The 20,364-nt window shown below is 37.2% G+C and overlaps 1 protein-coding gene across 11 annotated transcripts in view; it reads right to left on the reverse strand.

Moving 5' to 3' along the window:
* The window catches only part of ANKS1B (ankyrin repeat and sterile alpha motif domain containing 1B), a 1,163,098-nt gene that overhangs the window by 508,664 nt on the left and 634,070 nt on the right, over positions 1-20,364 (reverse strand). For 8 of the 11 annotated variants that reach the window (XM_027775658.1, XM_027775657.1, XM_027775654.1 and 5 more), the window contains exon 14: positions 19,466-19,538. In XM_027775658.1, coding sequence (XP_027631459.1) covers positions 19,466-19,538 — 73 coding nt within the window. The remainder of the gene's footprint in view (positions 1-19,465; positions 19,539-20,364) is intronic. The other 3 variants (XM_027775659.1, XM_006141373.3, XM_027775655.1) reach the window with 1 other exon arrangement.

Consider the following 20,364-nt stretch of genomic DNA (forward strand, 5'->3'; position numbering starts at 1 on the left):
AGGAGAAGGGACTGTGGCATGGCCATCGCCCCTGGGTGATGATTTCTTACTGTCCATCTCTCTGTCTCTGTCTCTCCAGTGAGTGCATGCACCTTATGGCAAAAATCTCTCTCTAAACCCCCTCCCCCCAAAAAAATCATAGCGTCCCTATCTACAGTCTCTGTAAAAGGATAGGAAACTAATTTCAATAAGTACCAATAAATAAATGAGATTTTGCTTCAGAGTTAAGTAATGTGAAAAAAGTGACCTTGTAAGGAGGAATTCAGGTTCAAGGAAAAGACCAATTTTAGCCACTGAAAAGAAGTTATAGGATATATTCATCTTTTAGAGGTTAGTCAGACTTTGAAAAGACTGGACAAAATCCAAGGTTTTTTTTTTTTTTTTTTAAGAATTTTTGCTATATGGCATATGTACTTGCCAGAGAGACACAGAGAAAGAGAGTGAGAAATCACTCTGGATAAGGGAATGGTCATGCTGCAATCCCTTCTCCATTCTCCTCTCAGAATTTTGAGCACATAAGCACACACACTTGGGCATTTTTCAAGCCTCCAAGTCCGTGATTAGAACCACAAAGTTGACCATGCGGGATTCAGTGACTTAACCACATTACCTGTTGGCCTCTCAGGGTTACAGGCTTTTGTGAGAAAGTACACAAAAAGATTCTTCTCCCAATGATATTCAAATAAACTCTCTAGGCAAAGTTTACATAAAGTCTCAGGTAAAGTCTAGCCCTCTCAGTCTCTAAAGTCCCTGAAAGTGCTCTGGGATCTTCCACTAATCAAAAACACCTTCTCTAAGAAGTCAGTCTTTGAGCCTAGATGCTAGGTAGAAAAGTCCTGGCTGATGTCTGAGTCTGCAGAACTTGAGTCATTCTCATGCCCTCCAAGGATAAACTAGGCATCCCCAGGCCCTGAAGAAACAGTTGCGGTGGACGGTGTCCAAACATTTAAAAACTATTGGAGTACCAGCATAGAGTTGTGGGTAGGAAAGTATAAACTCTGAAACAGATATTATTAGATACATTATAAAGTGTAAATAATAATAATGCATGAACAAAAATACATATATAAGGGGACAGATAAAAAGCAAATAAAAAATTTAATTTGGAATTAAGCATGTAATAAAGGTAGCATTTCAAATCAGCAAGGACCACAGGGACAATTCATTCATTAAATGATGTAGGAGCAATTTAGTAGCCATCTAGTAAAAATAAAGTTTGATCCATACCTCATTTCTTATATAAGAGTAAACTACATAGATATCAAATATAGAAAAACAAAGTCATAAAAATATTAAAAGAGACTATAGGAAGATTCTCATGTAATGTGGGAATGAGAGAGATCAGCATGTGACGTGGTGGTTAAGGGTGCTGGACTCCCACATGGCTGACCATGGTTCAAGTCCTGGCAGCTTGTTTTTTCACTTTCTTTCTCTCTCTCTCTCTCTTCTTTCTCTTGCTTTCTCTGTCCCTCTCAGGTCAAATTAAAATAAATAAGCCATCTAGTAAAAATAAAGTTTGATCCATACCTCATTTCTTATATAAGAGTAAACTACATAGATATCAAATATAGAAAAACAAAGTCATAAAAATATTAAAAGAGACTATAGGAAGATTCTCATGTAATGTGGGAATGAGAGAGATCAGCATGTGACGTGGTGGTTAAGGGTGCTGGACTCCCACATGGCTGACCGTGGTTCAAGTCCTGGCAGCTTGTTTTTTCACTTTCTTTCTCTCTCTCTCTCTCTTCTTTCTCTTGCTTTCTCTGTCCCTCTCAGGTCAAATTAAAATAAATAAATAAAGTTAAATAAAATAATTCTTAAAATCAAATCAACACAAGTTAAATTCCAAAGTAAACAGAAAACGATGGAACAACAGTTATAACTCATCCTACATACAAGAGGGTTTTTGATGAATAATAAAATACTCTTTCAAATAAATAGAAATAGACCAGTATAACCTCCAAAGTGGGCCAAAGATATAAACAGGCAGTCTGGGACCAGCAGTTATCGTAATGGCTATGTTGCTGGACTCCCATGTAGTCAACTGCGGTTCAAGTCCTGGACTTGGTGGCTTAAACTCACACTGGGCGTGTGTGCGTGCATACCCAAGATCCCTAGAGGAGAATGGAGGAGAAGGGATTGCAGCATGGCCATCCCCCTGGTGGGGGGGTGATTTGTCACTTTCTGTCTTTCTGGCTCTCTTTGTCTCTCTGGCGAGTGCACGCTCCCTATAGCAAAAACCTCTCCAAAAAAAAATAATAATAATAGTAGTAAAATAAATAAATAAATAAATACGCAGTCTAGAGAAAAGGAAATACAAATGAAAACTGAATATATAAAAAAAAGCTCAACTTCACTCATAATACAAGAAATGGCACAGAGATACTGCGTTTCTTCTACCCAACAGATGAAGACTCAAACATTGAGGGCATGTTGCTATCCTGGCCAGGACCTAACAGACTTTTCCTTACATTGCTGGTGATGGTATAAATCGCTGCAACACCTAAAAAGGGCAATTCGGCAATATAATTATCAAAAGTACAAATACACATGCCCCCTGACTAGCAATTTAACTTTGGGGAATGTATCTATCAGAAATATGCCTGCAAATATGAAATATAAACAAGGCTTTTCACTGTAGAATTGTTTAAATAATAACACATTAGAAATCATTGCTATTAATAGGAAGATAGTTAAATAAATTGTGGTACTTTTATACAGTTAAATACCAGGATGTACTCTGTGTTCTATTACGGAAAGATTTCCACTCATTTCACTTAAATGAATAGATTAAAACTGAGAGAGAGAGAAGATTGGTACCAGCCCCAAAGCCCAGTGGTTGAGGTGATGGATTCCACATGGTCAATTACCAGTGGGCTCCTGGTCCCAGCAGCTCGAAAAGATACGTCAGTTGCATGTGAGTGCATGCCCCAAATCCCAAGAGGATAGAGAAATGGAGACACGATTGTGTCATGACTATACCCCATTGAAGGGTGGTTTCTTCCTCTCTGTCTTTCTAGTGAGTACATGTACCCTTCGGCAATTAAAACAAAGAACAGCATGGAGTGTCTGCTACTATTTGCTAAATAGTTTAAAAAGAAGGAATAAAGAGGGAAAAGAATATATATTAATTGTCGTTTATATCGTGGTTAAATATTCCTGGAAGGATATACCTGACACTGTGTGGTAGCTTATGGGAAAGAAAAACGGGAGTCTGAGATAGTAGGTTTTGGAGGGAGATTTTCTTCACTAATACTGCATAAACTTTTATGCTTTATTTGTGAATAATGAATCAAATATACTATCTATTAAAAGCAAATTAAAATATTTATAGAGAAAATTTTTCATCATTAAAAGTCAAATAAAAAATAATAAATATTTTTAGTTTCTTCAGTCTGGAATCTTAAAAGTGAGAATATATATAACCAGTAAAGAAACTCAATATATTAAGGTCACACAGGTTTATGGAAATCATTGTTAGGACACACAAATTTGGGTAAACCTGGTATATCCCCAACCCCCAAAACAGTGTATCATTATTCTAACATATAAGGTATGCACAAATCTGTCCTGGATCCAGGAATAGGTGAACAGATAAAATCTATCTTAACTTGTATTTGTTAGAGAGATCCCATATCTAAGCACATTAAGACTCTTTTATCTTAACATCTCATAATTTAAATTGTTCCACTTAATAATTTTCTAAATCTAGAATACAGTTAATGTTTGTTTAAGATACGATCTTATGATTACATCTTTCCAATCTGAGCAAGGACTCAGTACCTTTCTCTGAGAGATTCTGATAATATTTCTAGCACTAATATTTGTTATAAAAACTTTAATCCAGAAATCTAAGGTCTGGAGTACTATAAGGAGTTTGAGAAATCTTAAGTTGATAAATCTTCATTAATGCTTACTTTTTTTTTTTTTTTGTCTAGAAGCATTTTACCTCCTTCAAAATGAATATATATGTCCATGCGCACATGAATCTATAGATACATACATGTGTATGTGGGAGGGGCTGAAAACAAAAATATATTATTATAAAGTATATTTGTATTCTTCCTGGAAGGAGTCATATAGTTTCCATCAGACTCTCATAGTGGTTCTTGTCTCTAGAAGGGTTAAATATGTATCACTAAAAACTGGACATAATCGCCCTTCTTCACTCTTTTTTCTTTTCCTACACCTACTACTTAAATCTAGGTTGTCAGCTCTCCTGGGGTTCAAGACAACTGACATAGTACAGTTGGCCATTCTGCCTCCAGGCTCCCTAGGCTCCATATCATCTATCCAACCAGTCAGTCATTAGCATAATTCTTTTTAAAATCACTTACTTCCTATTTTGACAAATTTGTTGAGAGTACTTGACTGTAGACAGAACTACAGTCAGATGCTTCTCAAGAGTGAACTGCATTTGTGCACTTGCATGTGAATACTTGGTCCTCTTAGTCCATGGACCTGGAATTCTCTCTTCCTGTTTTTATTAGTGGAGAAAACTGCTTTTTATTTCATTCATAAACAAATTTTTCTTTAATATATAAAAATGAATTAGTAAATATATGTCAATGGTCACTTCTACAGGAAAAAACAATCAGAATTTGAAAAAAGTTTATTTATTTATTTTGAGAGAGAGAGAGAGAGAGAGAGAGAGAGAGAGATGCCCCTGACTTGGTCTCACCATACTGTAATGCCCTGGGCATGTTTATGTTGACCAGGATCCAAACCTGGGACCTTTGCTTATGGCTCCAGTATCATGCAGTTATACCTTACTGCCTTTGCCACTGTGGCTGGGCCCTTTATAATGAAATCTTTCAGAGAGTGAATGGTCTATGTTATGGGCAGATATAAACCATTTTATTGAATGCTTATAAACTGCATTCAATTGCCAAGAGGGAAAAAAAAGCAAAAACAAAAAGAAAACCCGAGTACAATGACCTCTACTTTAAACCTAAAGAGCTGGGACCAGCAGTTGGCATAATGGCTATGTCGCTGGACTCTCATGTAGCCAACCGCAGTTTGAGTCCCAGACCCAGTGGCTTAAATTCACGCCAGTCATGTGAGTATGCCTGCCCAAGATCTCGAGAGGAGAATGGAGAAGGGATTGCTATGTGGCCATCCCCCCCGGCAGGGTGATTTCTTGCTTACTGTCTCTCTGTCTCTCTCTGTCTTTCTGGGGAGCACATGCGCCCTATAGCAAAAACATCTCAAAAAAAAAAAAAAAAAAGGGACCAGCAGTTAGCATAATGGCTATGTCTCTGGACTCCTACGTAGCCGACCGCGGTTTGTGTCCCGGACCCGGTGGCTTAAAACTCATGCCGGGTGCGTGTGCGTGCGTGCCCAAGATCCCGAGAGGAAAATGGAGGAGAAGGGATTGCAGCGTGGCCATCCCCCCTGGGGGGTGAATTCTCACTTTCTATCTCTCTGTCCCTCTCTGTCTGTCTGGCAAGCGCACACGCCCTATAGCAAAAACCTCTCAAAAAAACAAAACAAATACAAAAACAAAAAAAAACTAAAGAACTTTCTGGTGACATAATAATAGCTAGCAGAATATCATAATTACTTTCATATAAATTATCTCATTTAATTATAACACATAAGAAATTTGTCATTATTCCTATTTTAAAGAATAAAATGATGAAGTGCGTTGTCTACGGCCATATAGCAGAGTAAGGGATGGAACTAGGTCTCTATGATTTCTGATGCCATATTTCATACAATTTCACATATGGGAGTGACCCCTCCTACCCAGACCTTACTATTACATAAAATGTAGGTAGTACAAGCAATTTAAGTAATTGATACACAAAACAGGCTAAATAAAGAGGACCTTTTTCTAAGATGATAAGGAAAAACACATGATAGAACCACTGAGTATTTATATCATGGAGAAAGCTCATAATGCATACTAGAAAGGTCTTCATAGAAGCACTTTTTTGCTATATAAAGTCCTAAGTAGAAGATTCTTTCTTCTCAATTCTAAAGAAAGCTTTGTTTCTAATCAAGTTATATATCTTTCTTTGTGTGTCCTCACCAAAGAGACATAAAGAGAGAAATAAAGCATCTCCCCAGTGGCACAAGATCATGGCACCATCCACTCTCCATTTCTCCACCCTGTTGGGATTTGGGGCACACACACACACACACACACACACACACACAGGGGTCAGGTGTGTTTTTTAAGTCACTGGGGTGGGATTTGAATGGAAGTCACCAGCTATGTGGGATATGACTTCCTTAACATCTAGGCTATAGGGGCAACCTTAGTTACAAAGTCTTTCATAAAATGACCCATGAGGAAAATTCCTTCTAGAATTTAAGGCTACGAAAGTTTTAAAAGCTACATGCCTTGACAATATTGCTCTCCTAATGATAGCCCTGTAGCTCCTTTTTGTCTTGCTTGCCAAGAAGCTCAGTCAAGTTGCAAGCTTTGTTGTAGTCATTCTCTGTGGTTAAATTTTCTGAAATACATTTTATTTTTTTCCTTAATTTTTTTTCTCTTTCAAGCTATCTAGTTCATATCTTTTACCATTATTTTAGTGGGTCGTACTCTACTGTAATGATATCTTTTGTTGTAAGCCTTCTCAAGACTTTTTTTGACATATACTGAGTATAAATAAATAGAATTCCACTTTAAGTAACCTACTAACAATATGAGCACTTACCCAACTAAAAAAATAATAAGAAGAATATAGCCAGTGCAAATGGTTTATTTAAATGCTCAAGTAGCTCACGCAGAAGAAATATTTGTTGTTAAGTATATAGGGTAAGAGTTCTGTTTTCCTTCTTTATTCTTAAAATAAAGGCTCAACATCCCCATTACAACTGTTTCTTGTGTCAGCAACAGCAGGTGATCGGGTATTTGGTATCGTATGTTATGCTTCCATTAAAAATAAGCCTTAATATTTCACTTGCACTTTACGGCTATGCATATTTAGTGTGATAAAAGAGATTATTATGAAAATTCCTAAGAAAATTCTTGGCTAATACAGAATTCTATTAGAAGTTGATACAGAAATCATCTGCATCTTACCTAGGATATGCATCTTACATATATAATTATGCCACATCTAGAATTGTGATTATTACAGTAACATAATGTGTATGTCACACACACATACAAACACACATACACACAGATATGGATGCACTCATTTTTCTAAATGATGGCTACAGGAGAGAAAATCAGTTCCGTCTTTGAGAGACGACCTGGAGAAATACTTGCTATGGTATGATTAATACTAAAAAAGAGAAAAGAGAACTGGCTGAGAAGTTAAAAGGTCTATGAACTTTTAGTATTGTCAAATAAAAACAAATCCAGACTTAGGCAAAATGAAACTTTTAAAAAACTGTTACAATAGGGAAAACGCTTCTCTCTCGGGATTTTCAAGCATCTCAAAATCACACAGAAAAGTTTTATAAAGAGCATTGGGCAAAACTAGTGGGGACTTAGAGAAGGGCAAAACGAGTGGGGACTTTGAGAACTGGGTGAGGGGATGGAGCTGAGCAGACAAGAGCAGAGGGGTAAAACAGAAAATGCTTCTCTCTGTGGTTAGCTTACTTGGGACCAGTGGTTAAGGTGGTGTTGGTGGGCATTTACACGTTAGTACTTGCTCAGATTTGGGGGCAAACCAAAGTTAAGAGCCTGTGGAGAAAAGAGATGCCTGACTAAAGTTTGGTCAGGGTAAGTGAAGAGGCAAGAAATAAGCAATTGTGAGCATTTGGTCATTACCTGCAACTTAATGAAAAATATACACTATTAAAATGCTAATTGCTTTTTGGTCATAAAGCTAATAAAAAGGTTAGTGGAGTCATGCAGCAGGCAAAGTATAATATCAGAAATTGTACATTTATTCCATTTGTATCACTCATATGCACACGATTGCAGCTAATCATTTACGTAGCCCACAAATCAGCATAAAGTTTATTAAGAGGGTTGAGATGCTAAAGTGAAAGTCATTTTTGCATATAAATACAAAGGGCCTCTCTTATGGACATATATCAATTAGATTATGCACCTATTATATTAATATATTAAAAAAGCATTGTAAAATGATGATCTGGCAATGTTCCCAGAAGACCTTCATTGAAAAACACATACTTCACATTTATTGGTCATTTGTCCTTAAGAAATTAAGAAGTGGAAACCTTTAAAGGAGGACACTCTACCAAAGCATAACCCATAAAATGAAAGATAACGATATTAGTCATAGAATTATAGAGTTAGAATGCGTTTAGTCCTACTCTTTTATTTTCCAATGAAGAAACTGAGGCTCATTGCGAGGTACCATTTCCCAAGTTGCATAGCGAATTGGTGCAGAGCTGGGAGCAGCAATCAGACCTCACAACTCTTCCTCTCCAAGGCCAAACTTCACTAGAGCCATTTTGTTTAATATGTTCTGTAGTTTACTGATTATAAAAATAAGGTACAGCTAATTATTGTTAAGTGAAAAGAACAAGTTGCAGAGAAATATAGATGGCATGTTTTTAAAATACAAACAGCTATCTATCTCTCTATCTCTCTATCAATCATCTTTCTACATACAATTGCATAAAATTGGAGAAAAAAATGGAAGCCTATATACCAGTGTAACCCTGAATATTCACAGGAAAAGTAAAGTAAGAAAAAAAGTAGGAAAATAAAATTTGGAAAAATGGTATATAAAGGGCCAGCAGGTGATGTGGTGGTTGAGGCTCTGGATTCCCAAATGGTTGACCACGGTTTCGAGTCCTGACTCAGTGGTTTGAAACTCACACCAGGAACATGTGCATGTGTGCCCCAAACAAAATTTCAAGAGGAAAATAGAAGAGAGGGGATTATAGCATGGCTATCCCCACCCAGGGGGTGATTTCTCACTTTCCCTCTAAATGTCTCTCTCTCCTCACTGATGAATGCACAAGCCCTATGACAAAAACCTTTAAAAAAATGTTATGAGAAAATGAAGACTGCAAACTTCTGTTCACAAAATTATTATTAATACATAAAAACTGAATGCAAACATAGACAAGGACTGGAAGGCAACCTTATTAATACATAAAAACTGAATGCAAACATAGACAAGGACTGGAAGGCAACAAGGATATGTACCTATATAAGAATATGGACACACATACACACACACACACACACACACACAAAAACCTATCACTTTAGAAACTTATACTTAGAAAATAAAAATTGCTGATAATCTTATCTAAGAATGTCCACTGTTAACATTTTTGCATATGTTCTTCTAGATATTTTTGCCTGCATGCACATTCAGTAAAGATTATATTTGACTTTATTATCTACCTCTTTATCTTATTAATATATTATGGCTATATTTCCAAGGCAATAATTATAGATAGAATGTCATTTAAAAATAGATGCTAAGCATTTCCTTATAGTGAATTACTGTAATTTATTTTACAGTTTTGGGTTTTTTATTTTTTTTAATTTCCCAGAGGGTATGTGCAATTGCCAGAGAGAGACCGGGGAAGACAGAAAGCAAGAAAGCACCCCACCATGGTATATGGTCCAACTACAACTTGTTCTCTTACATTTCTCTCTTCTTTTATATTTTGGGCATGCATGCACATGCAACTGGCATGTTCCTCAAGCTGCCAGGTTGGGGACTTGAACTATGTGGTCAGCCACGTGGGATCCAGAAGCCTTAACCATCAGGCTATGGGCTGTCCCTATAAATTATCTATTAATGATCATTTAGTTTGATCCTATTTTTAAAATGATTATAAACAATGCTGAAATAAGACCTTAATTTACACATTTTTTGCTCTTGTTCAGTTGCTTCCTTAGGATACATTTGTATAGGTGACTTGATACTGTATGTGGCTGACCTCCCATGGGAAGGTTCTGGCTTCATGTATGGAGTCCTCCCTGAGTATGGTGAGCATGCATGTGATCGTGATCTGGCACTAGCTGAAGCTGTGGGTGAATACTGGCATCAAGATCTGTTGGTAGTGCTGTCTCTTGTTCACTCTCCTTTTCTCTGTCTCTCCCACTCATGAAAGAAATAAAAATAATAAATAAACAAAAAGAAAACTAGTAGATAAAAATCTTTTATTATCAGGCAGTGCACTATGATATACTGCTTTTTGATGTACTAAGCTTGTCATCATAGGAAGTATGCATGCAGATGTTGGTTGATTACATGTCAAAGATATTATGGAAAGCATTCTAGTACTAGTGGATGACTGTACTTGCTCAACTTCCAGACCTCTCCTACAGGGTTAGGAATTTGTTGAATTAAAACAAAATGCATCACTTTTAAACCACTGATACACATATGTAATTATTAGGCCATAGAATAATACTCAACTAACTCTTACTTAAGGGGAATTTAATTTCATATGTAAACATTATTCCAATTTCAAAACTAGAGAATATCAGTCATAATCAAATTATTGAAATTTATATTATGCAAGTTATCTGTATTTTTAACAACTATTTGCATGTATAATTCTAAATAAATTTTAGTGTGTATTGTACTTGTAACACAGTTGGCTGATTAAACAAGATCTTGATAAAGATTAAACTCATGCTAGCCTAATGATTACCATAATTCACATTTTTATATAACTATTCTATTATTAACAAATTCCTAGGGTTTAATCTACCTGAAAAAAATAAGCCACTCAGTGAAGTATTACATAAAATAATAATAAAAATAAATCTTCTCTTGATTTAGAAAAAAAATAATGTGCGTGTATGCTAACGTATTCTACTACCCACCTTCCCCAGTTGGTTCTATTAAAAATAGTACTGTAAAAAGAAATAAAAATCAAAAATAAAATATGCCTGTTGCAAAGCATTTCACAGAGAGGCTTTTATGTGCAATTTTCCAGTTCATGGAAAAGGAATATTACTGGAGGCAAGGAACATTCTTTCTCCGAAAGTAAGTGAAACCTAGGTCATCACTAGAGTTTGTGCATTCACTTTTGAAAGGTAAGAGATATTTAGGACTGTGACGTATTACACACATGACTATGTGGCCTGTGCTTTGCAAGAGCTTTGGGGTTTTAACTAAAGCCTTCCATACAGATAGAGTTTGCTAAGAAAAAGTGGTTGATTCTATACTTAAACACCCTCAGACATCTCCCCTTAGCACAGATCAGTATGATTTGACCTAAAAAAAAAAAAAAACAGTGGGCTAGCCTCTATTCATCTATGCAAGAAGCATATGTTATTGAAAAGGTATAGATTTCAAGAAGACAAAAAAAAAAATCTAGATTTGAAGCTGCGGACTTCAACTTACTTAATTTTTCCGAGCCCTTCTTTATCTATAAAATAACTATATTAAGATTTCACTGGATTGTTTTGAGAACTGAATGTAAAAATGTTCACAGCATTAAGTACGCAACATCTGACAGACAGTAAAAATGGGATATATTTCAGCTTCCTTCCTCTTTTTCATTTCTCCAATAGAGTGATTGTAAATACATCCTTTTAAAATGTTCTCCTAGAGTCTGAGGACTGATATTTGCACTTCAGTAGGAGGAAACTCATCCCCTGTACTGGTGACAAAATACCTTCTGATGCAGATACAGAGAGACTTGAGCAAGCAGCCAGGGGCTGGAAATAACCACGGCATCAGGCAGGAGCAGTTTCCAGGGCTGTGAAGATGCCTACTCTCTTTTACTTAGGAAGAGACCTTCTCAAGGGGAAAGGTCATGTGAGCTCTAGTATTCCTGCAACCCAGGGAGAAGGTGGAGCTTAGGTCAGTAGAGACTATTACTTGGCCTTAGAGAGTTCCTAAATTCCTGGATACTCTCCATGGGAAGAGGCAGGGTCCCTATGGCTACAGGGTCTCTGAGTTGTATTCCTGGCCTTCAAACTCTTGGAGAATGAGGAGTAAAAGCTTAGAAAGCATAGTTGCAGGATTAATGCTAGCTAGTGCACTCAGCTCTATGTATTTTCCAGCAAATGACTTAAGAATTATGTTTCATCTATTCAATAGCAACAATGCAGTCTACGATAAAATTCTTTGTTAATTTGCTTTAGTAGCTTTTGTTTATATATAAGATTTAGATGAAATTCATATATTGACAAAAGTAGATTTTTTGAAAAGACTAGAATATTTCTCTTTGGATACAATTTAACCTGAATTACAAGAAAAATATCCCAGCCTTAGAAAATTGTTTTTTTTTGAGAGGTTTTTGCTATAGGGCTGGCCCAACAGTTGGCATAATGGCTATGTCACTGGACTCCCATGTAGTCGACCACTGTTCAAGTCCCAGACCCAGTGGCTTAAACTCATGCCAGGCATGTGTGCGTGCACGCCCAAGATCCCAAGAGGAGAATGGAGGGGAAGGGATTGCACTGCGGCATGGCCATCCCCCCATGGGGGTGATTTCTCACTTTCTGTCTCTCTCTTTCTGGTGAGTGCATGTGCCCTATAACAAAAACCTCTCCAAATAAATAAATTAATTAAATAAAAAATGAAAATATATTTAAACTAAATACTATTTTTTACAGTTGTGTACTTGGATCAACCAATTAATAATATAGTTCTGGGGCCAGCAGGCTGTATACTGGTTAAGGAGCTGGATTCCTGCATGAGCCACTGCAGTTCAAGTCCTAGACCTGGTAGCTTGAAAATCACTCCAGATGTGTTTGCATGCATGTCCAAATCCCAGGAGGAAAATGAAGGAGAAGGGATTGCATCATGTCCATCCTTGCTGGAGGGTGATTTCTCACTTTTCCGCTCACTGTCTTGCTCTGTCTCTCTCCTGTGAGAGCATGTGCCATATGGAAAAAAATTTTAAAAATTACAGCCTTTTATTTGTAGCCTATTTAGTGTAACAGGACATTATTAAAGCCAGTATAGAAATTGGAAAACTTTTATAAGACTATCCACCACCCTTGTATTGTAAAGTCTGGGCACTTGATTACTGTGCACTTACATTTACTGTTGTACAAAGGGAAGCCTGTCCTGTGGAGCAATTATTGCTTTCACTTTACTTAAGTGATCCTCCAGCCCATCAAGATAATCATGATTGTAAGAAAATATAACATGATGCATTTCTTAACTTGAAAGTGCTTTTTTTGTGCTACAAAGAAAATGATTAAGAAATACAACTTTAATAAAAGATTTCCCACGAAAGTGACTTAGGATATGAGTAGTTACATGTTAACTACCGTCCTTACTGACCAATAAGATTTGTAAGATTTCCCAAGTACTTTCCTGTGTGGATACGCTCTAATTAGAAAGATAAGTCGTGCGTACTTGGAGAAGGCGGCATGAAGACGAATATTTATTGATCATCTGGTTTGTTCTAGGCAATGGCTGCACAGTGCCTACGTCAATCTTGCAGCAGCCTTCAGTGGTTACTAAGTATCTGAAGTTGATATTGGAGCTCAGAAGGCCACTGAGTCGCAAAGTTGAGATTTGAACAAGGTCTATCGAACTTCAAAATCTATTCTCTGACAGATTTCCGTACATGGAAACCTGAGTAGAGTGTGGAGTATCCTATCACATTACATATCCTCTCACATCACTAAAATACAGGGCATTGTGCATACTATGAGGATTTCAGTATAACTGATTCTGACTGCCAGGACTGGTTTGTTTGGCATTCAAATTCAATTTCAAGTAAGAAACCAGAAGTGTTGTTTGTGAAAATTATGCATTAATATGTTCTGAGTGAGAATCTAAGAAAGTGATCTAAAATGAATTCAGTAAATGTTATTTACTTCTATTTTTCTCTTGGTCCTGGACAGTTGAAGTTCCTGGAGGAGTCTCAAACTACTATATAATTGCTAAGGAATGTTTGTTTTTGTTTTTGTTTTTTAAAGAGGAAATTGGCATCTATGAGTGAAACAAGTTAGATAATGCACAGAGTACTGAAAGTAAAGATGAGAGTGTTCCAAATCTCTTCCTGTTCTAACACGTGTAAGTTGGGGCAGAGCAAACAAAAACTGGAACAAAATGAGCAAGGGCATGGAAAATTTAATGCTGATCCTTAATTCTTCATGTATCTTCATTACTTAGGATTTTATTCTTCCAATTATCATCTGAGATTTTAAACACCGTCACCATAAGTGCTCATAAACACTGTTTTATGTTAAAGCCAGAATAAGTGGCCTTCCAAAGTAAAATTCCAGAGACTCACAACATAGACTATATAAACTTGCAGTTCTCTTCACTCATTCTAAATGCACTTCCCATTAATTTCAATGCACATCTCTCTCCCATTGTAAAAGAGAGATAGGTAGAGAGGGTGAGAGAGAGAATATTGAGATTTTATAAAAATACTTTAGGCCATTTAATTTAATATATATTAGATTGCCCCCCCCCCTTGCCAGGATACCCTAGAGTTCTTTGCTTCTTTAGTAACTGCTCGTCTCTGGTACTAATTGACTGGAGGTTTGTTACGATCTGTTTTCCAAATGATGTACCACAACCACTACGTCAAGTTTAACATTAGCACTGTGAGAATAGCTGACATCATTGGGGTCTTAAAGAGAGAGCTTGTGTGCTCCTTAGTGTCAAATACAATGTCTCTCTCATGGTAGGACAAGAAGGAATCTAAAACTTAATACCTATCTATCTATGTTAACCTCTATATATTCATGTCTCTACAATGATTCTGTATTAGTATTTCCATTTCTATCAATGGGGAAACTAAGTGGCCTAAGATCAAGCAACAAGTAAACAGCATAGCTGAATTTCGAACACATGTCTACCTGACATTTTCTGTTCACCATGTGATTTCCTAGCTACAGTCACTACCCAAAATATTATTAATGGAATACCATTTTCTATTTTTGTCTTATGATTATTTGCTTGTTTTTTTATTTCTTCCATGAGAGAGAGAGAGAGAGACACGTAGAGAGAGACTGACAGGCACCCTCAACAGGGTCCCATGCAGTAGTCCTACTACCAGCCTTAACCAGCCGGGGTCATGGGCACCAGCGATGGTGCTTGTTATTCACAGGTTGTGCCAGTAACTAAGCCTGGATCCTCCATATGGATCCAGAAGAGCAGTGCACTGTGCTACCCCAAGCTACCTACCACAGTCCTTGCCAAATGCCATTTTTATGGAGTCGCCTATCACCCCTCTAGCTAAACCTATTCTTTTTTTTTGGAGAGGTTTTTGCTATAGGGCGCATGCGCTCGCCAGACAGACAGAGAGAGACATTAGAGACAGAAAGCGAGAAATCACCCCCCAGGGGGGATGGCCACGCCGCAATCCCTTCTCCTCCATTCTCCTCTCGGGATCTTGGGCACGCACGCACATGTGCCCGGCATGAGTTTAAGCCACCGGATCTGGGACTCGAACTGCAGTCGACTACGTGAGAGTCCAGCGACATACCCATTGTGCTAACTGCTGGTTCCTAGCTAAACCTATTCTTGAGAGAGAAGACTAGGGCTCAGTAAGGCTGTAATTCACAGCTGGTCTAATGGCCAATGGAAATGCTACGTATCATGGTCTATCACTTGGTATATAATTAGTGTGTAATTAAGAGGTAAAAATTAAGGCACATAGAGTCAGAATTTTCTAATAATAATGATTCTATGGGGACTGGGTCTCTACTTTCACTTTCATTGTAGAAAAATAGTAAGTAAAGGCAGTAAATAGGAGATAGTATAAAAAGTAGAAAGAGAATAATTAAAGGAAAATAATCTATAGATATGTATACCACTAAAATTCTCTTGTAGGCAGCATTGCCTAAGTGGTATTTTAAACATTTATCCTTATTTTCATTATATCGTATTTGTGGTATTTTTCTGATTCTATGGCACTAACAATCTTTTTAGGATGTTAGAGTAATGCTCAATGTTACTTAAGTCTAACTGGATTTAATGCATGTATTACCATTCTAACAGAGAAGCACTCCCAAGTCTCAGCTTGAACATTCTCAGAATTGATGAACTTACTATTTCACTGGGCAGCTCATTTATTTTTGAGTAGTACAGTTGTAAGATAAAACATTTCTACTTTTATATCAATAAAAAAAATGTATTCCTACAACCTTCCTGAAATTATTCTGTAAGCATGTCTAAAAGAACTATGTGGAAGCATATGTGATTCATCTGGTTTCTTTGGGTCCTAGACAAAGCCTGTGCTTATTAGCATGTGTGTGTGAGAGCTTTGGTTCCACATGCTATCTCAGACCTAGTATACTTGTGTCACTAAATGTGTGTACACGAGTTTCAGACTTCTTTCATAATTTTTCACTGTTGAAATCTAAAAGTACCTGAATTTCAGAAATAAAATTTGTTCGATCTGTTAAAAAATTAACATTAAATTAATAGGCTGAGCCAAGTTCTCATTCATCCCAAAATAGAAGAAATGAGTGAGGTCCTATCTATAAGGGTTTCATTGAGACCTGTGGGTTCTCTTTCGCTATTATAACCACAGATTGCAATGTTACTTCTTAGCCACTGAGGCACAGTCTACCATAAGAGAATCAAGCTCCAACTTCCCTGTGTTTGAGTTAGTTAGAGCTCTTGTTTAAAAGGCAGACTTGTCAGACTACATTCTTAGAAATAATGATTCAGCAACATGGGGCCCAGGAACTCCATTTTCACCAGTGCCAGAAGTGAGTTCTAATGCAGGTGGTCTTCAGACCACATTCTGAGAAAAATTCCATAACGGCATCAGTTGTAATAACACAAGTGTTCACTAAGTTTTGCTTAAAGAGAAAATTCGAAGGATGGAGAGGTTTGGTGCCCTTTCGTAATTTTTCAAATAAGCCACTGAGAATATCTAAATAAGTAAATGTGCTTTTTCTTTACTGCATGTTTGCCAAAAAATCCATACACTTTTCAACTGTTCCTGTTTTACACAAGAAGGTCATCATATTGTAGGTCTGGCTGTGGGATCTCTACACATATCGGGGGTCAAGCTTCAAGTGATACAAATGTCCCCATGTCTGCTACAAATCTCCAACGAGAAATGAGCAGAGTTGGATGTGAAATAGGAAGTGTTTCCTTAGGTGAGAATAGGATGGGTGGGTTGGCAGGTGGCGTAGTTGTTAAGGCACTAGACTCCCACATGGCCGACTGTGGTTTGAGTCCTGGACCTGGGACTTGCTTTCTTGCTTTCCCTCTCTCTCTCTTTTGTTCTGTCCCTCTCGGGTCAAATTAAAATAAATAAATAAATAAAGTTAAATAAAATAATTATTTAAAAAAAGAGAATGGGATGGGAAATAATATGTTGGGGAAAGGAATAAAAGGGAACAGAGGCTTGTTGCTGAGAAGGGAGAGTATCCCCATCCTTCCAATTCAATTGACCATCTCACTCCCATCTTCCTAGACAAGTGACCAGGCTCTGCATCATACTCTAAAATCACTTGCATCACAGCTGAGGGCCCACCAGGTTTGCCTGTCGAGCTCCAACCATCACCAAGGCTCTCAATGCTGGGGTAACATGCTATAAAGGCTGTGCGTTGAAGAGTACCTCATTCACACAGCTCCAAGTCAGAAAAGATGTCTGTCTCCTACAGTTCTGCCAGTTCCCTAACAAGGTATGTGCTTTGGTGGCCACTTTTAGGAATCAGGCAAAGTGAGAGCCCAACTCATTTCAGTGAAATTAAATATGGTTTCTAATTTTGATTATTTTGTTCATCATGGATTTTTTTGGCAACAATTTTGATCTTTATATCTATTATAGGTTAGCTAATGGCATGGTGGCTAAGGTGGTTAGATCCCACATGGCCTACTACATGGTTTGGGGCCTGGACCCCATGGGTTGAAAAACATACCAGGTAGTGTGAGTCCAAAGTTCTGAAAGGAGAGAGAAATGGAGGAGGAGGAATTGAGGCAGGACCATTTCCCATGGAGAGTGCCTTCTACCTTTCTCTTCTCCACCCCCCACATCTCTCTCTGGTGATCACATATACCTTATGAAAAAAATTTTAAAATATGTATATTACATTGAAATATTATATATTCTGATAACTGTGTCTTTTAACACCCTCTTAAATTTTGTTTGAACTTAAAGGTAAGTTCTTTGTTCACTCACTCTAGTTTGAGCTCTGATAACTAGTCAGAGCGGGCTATAAAGTCTTCTAGCTGTTGACCCTTTGATATATGAGTGACTTCAAAACTCTATGTGAAATGGAATTAAAATAATATGAGTTTATTTGGGTGCAAACAAAATTCATGCATATACTTTCCTTTCCTTTTTTTCTTTTTTTGAGAGATTTTTGCTATAGTGCACACGCCCACATCAGAGAGACAGAAAGTGAGAAATCACCCCCCAGGGGTATACCACACCACAATCCCGTCTCCTCCATTCTCTTCTCAGGGTTTTGGGCACGCACACACATGCACCTGCCATGAGTTTCAAGTCGCTGGGTCTGGGCCTTGAATTGCTGTCTATCATATGGGAGTCCAGCACCTTCACTACTATGCCACCTGCTGCTCCCCATGCATCGTTTTTTCATAATGTGCACTGTCTTGGAGCCTTTTGAAGACCTCTCATATTTAGATTTCCTCTCCACAGAACTTAAATATATGCTCTCTTAACAAAACATCAACTATCTGGAGCTGGCATGTGGCATGGTGGTTAAGGACACTGAACTCCCACATGAGTGATTGTAGTTCGAGTCCCAGACCTGGCAGCTTGCCTTCTCACTTTCCATCTCTCTCTCTCTTCTATCCCTATCTAGTCAAATTAAAATAAAATAAATAAAAGTTAAATAAAATAATCTTTAAAAAATACCAGCTATCACTTCTGATTTAAACATGAATTCTCCTGAGAGCATGGAAATCACCTATTTTAACTCCAAATCGTTTCGACCTACTAAATGTACAGTTGCACTGTTACTTAGTGCCAGGGAGAAATGAAACATAAGCCTTTAGACTCTTTCAAGCATTATAATTTCCTTATGGTATGGATACTACTTGTATTTACAGGGTTAACTATGTGGTATTTGACATCTATCAGTATTCAGTAAACAGTTTTCCAAAAGGTTTTGAATGGCCTCTACTCTGAGCTTTAACTGCAGGGACTAAACAATACATAGTAAGGGTAATGTATTCAATGGTGATTACAAAACCAACTACCTGTGAGATACTCTGTTAGTCACTATGGGGATTTATGAAGATGAATAACACTCAATTCTCGCCTAAGTGCAGCTTATGACTTAGGATAAGTTGTTAATCACTTTGGCTAGGATGAATGGAACATTTCACTGAACAAGAAATAGTGTTGTATTAAGTCATCAGAGTCTACAACATTTTGGAGTGCTTTCTACTGAGCTCTACATAAAGTTGGAACTTCATTAATAACTGGCACAGTAAAATAGTACATGGGAAAAAAACTCTTGATTTGTTAAATCAATATACTTACAATTGATGTCATTAACAGGCCATTGTTGGCTCTAAGAGAAGGAAAAAAGTTGTAGCTACCATTATGATAAACATGAAATCACCTACAGTTTTCTAGCCTTATTATTTTCTGGCTTTGGAGTAAGCATATTTATTCATTATAAAGTAGAGGAAGATTTCCTTACGCATGGGCTCACCGTTCATCTCTTCAAGCTCACTGTTGATTCCAACATCTAGGGAATTCATTATTTTGTCAATCTGTGAGAAACAAAAACCATGTAGATGGGTTATTACATTCAATTTCAAAGTTGTATTTTAAGTAACTTTCAAATGCCAGCAACATATATTCTTGGGGTTAATATTACAACAACACCACAATTAAGAGATTGACAGAGAAAGATTTAAAGCAAGGAAAATATCCTTTGAAGTGTTTTTTTAAAATATAAATTATGCTCCTTTTTCTTAAACTTTCAAAATGAACTTGCCTTTTTTTCTCTGTTTCTTGGAATACACTTTCTACCTAGATAGGTCAGTAAATGAAGGACTACACGTTCTCTAAATTCACAAGGGGGAGGGACTGAGGATAAGTCCACGTGACCAAGTTTTCTTCTGGCATCCTTCCCTTTCTGCCTGAGCACCTGCATCATAGCAACTGACCGGTGGAGGGGAGGCTTCAGTTAGTGGGCGTGGCCATCGGCACCACATTCTAGCTAAATGGTTTTGACTGCACACTGATTAGGGGAATCCAATCATAAGAATCTTGGCATGGAAACAACTTATTTCTAAAAGATAAGTTAAATGTTAATCTTGCCTCAAAGAAGGATTCCCAAGAAGATTTTAGATGTTGTTCACAGAGATAATAAATATAAGAAATAGATATATTTGAAAAACTATCTGTCTACTAGTATGGAATTTATAGGAAGAGCTATAGCCATTTATGCTTTAAAATCACGCCTTTTCATCATAACAAACTGAGTAAGGTGGCAGGTTTCAGAAAGGACAATGAGCATTACTTAAATGTTCCATTTTGTTCACTCTGAAACAGATGCAGAGATACTAAGTGATTCTCTCAAGCAGTTGCATT

The sequence above is a fragment of the Tupaia chinensis genome, unplaced genomic scaffold (genome assembly GCF_000334495.1).
Source record: "Tupaia chinensis unplaced genomic scaffold, TupChi_1.0 Scaffold000054_1, whole genome shotgun sequence".
NCBI classification, from domain to species: Eukaryota; Metazoa; Chordata; class Mammalia; order Scandentia; family Tupaiidae; genus Tupaia; species Tupaia belangeri.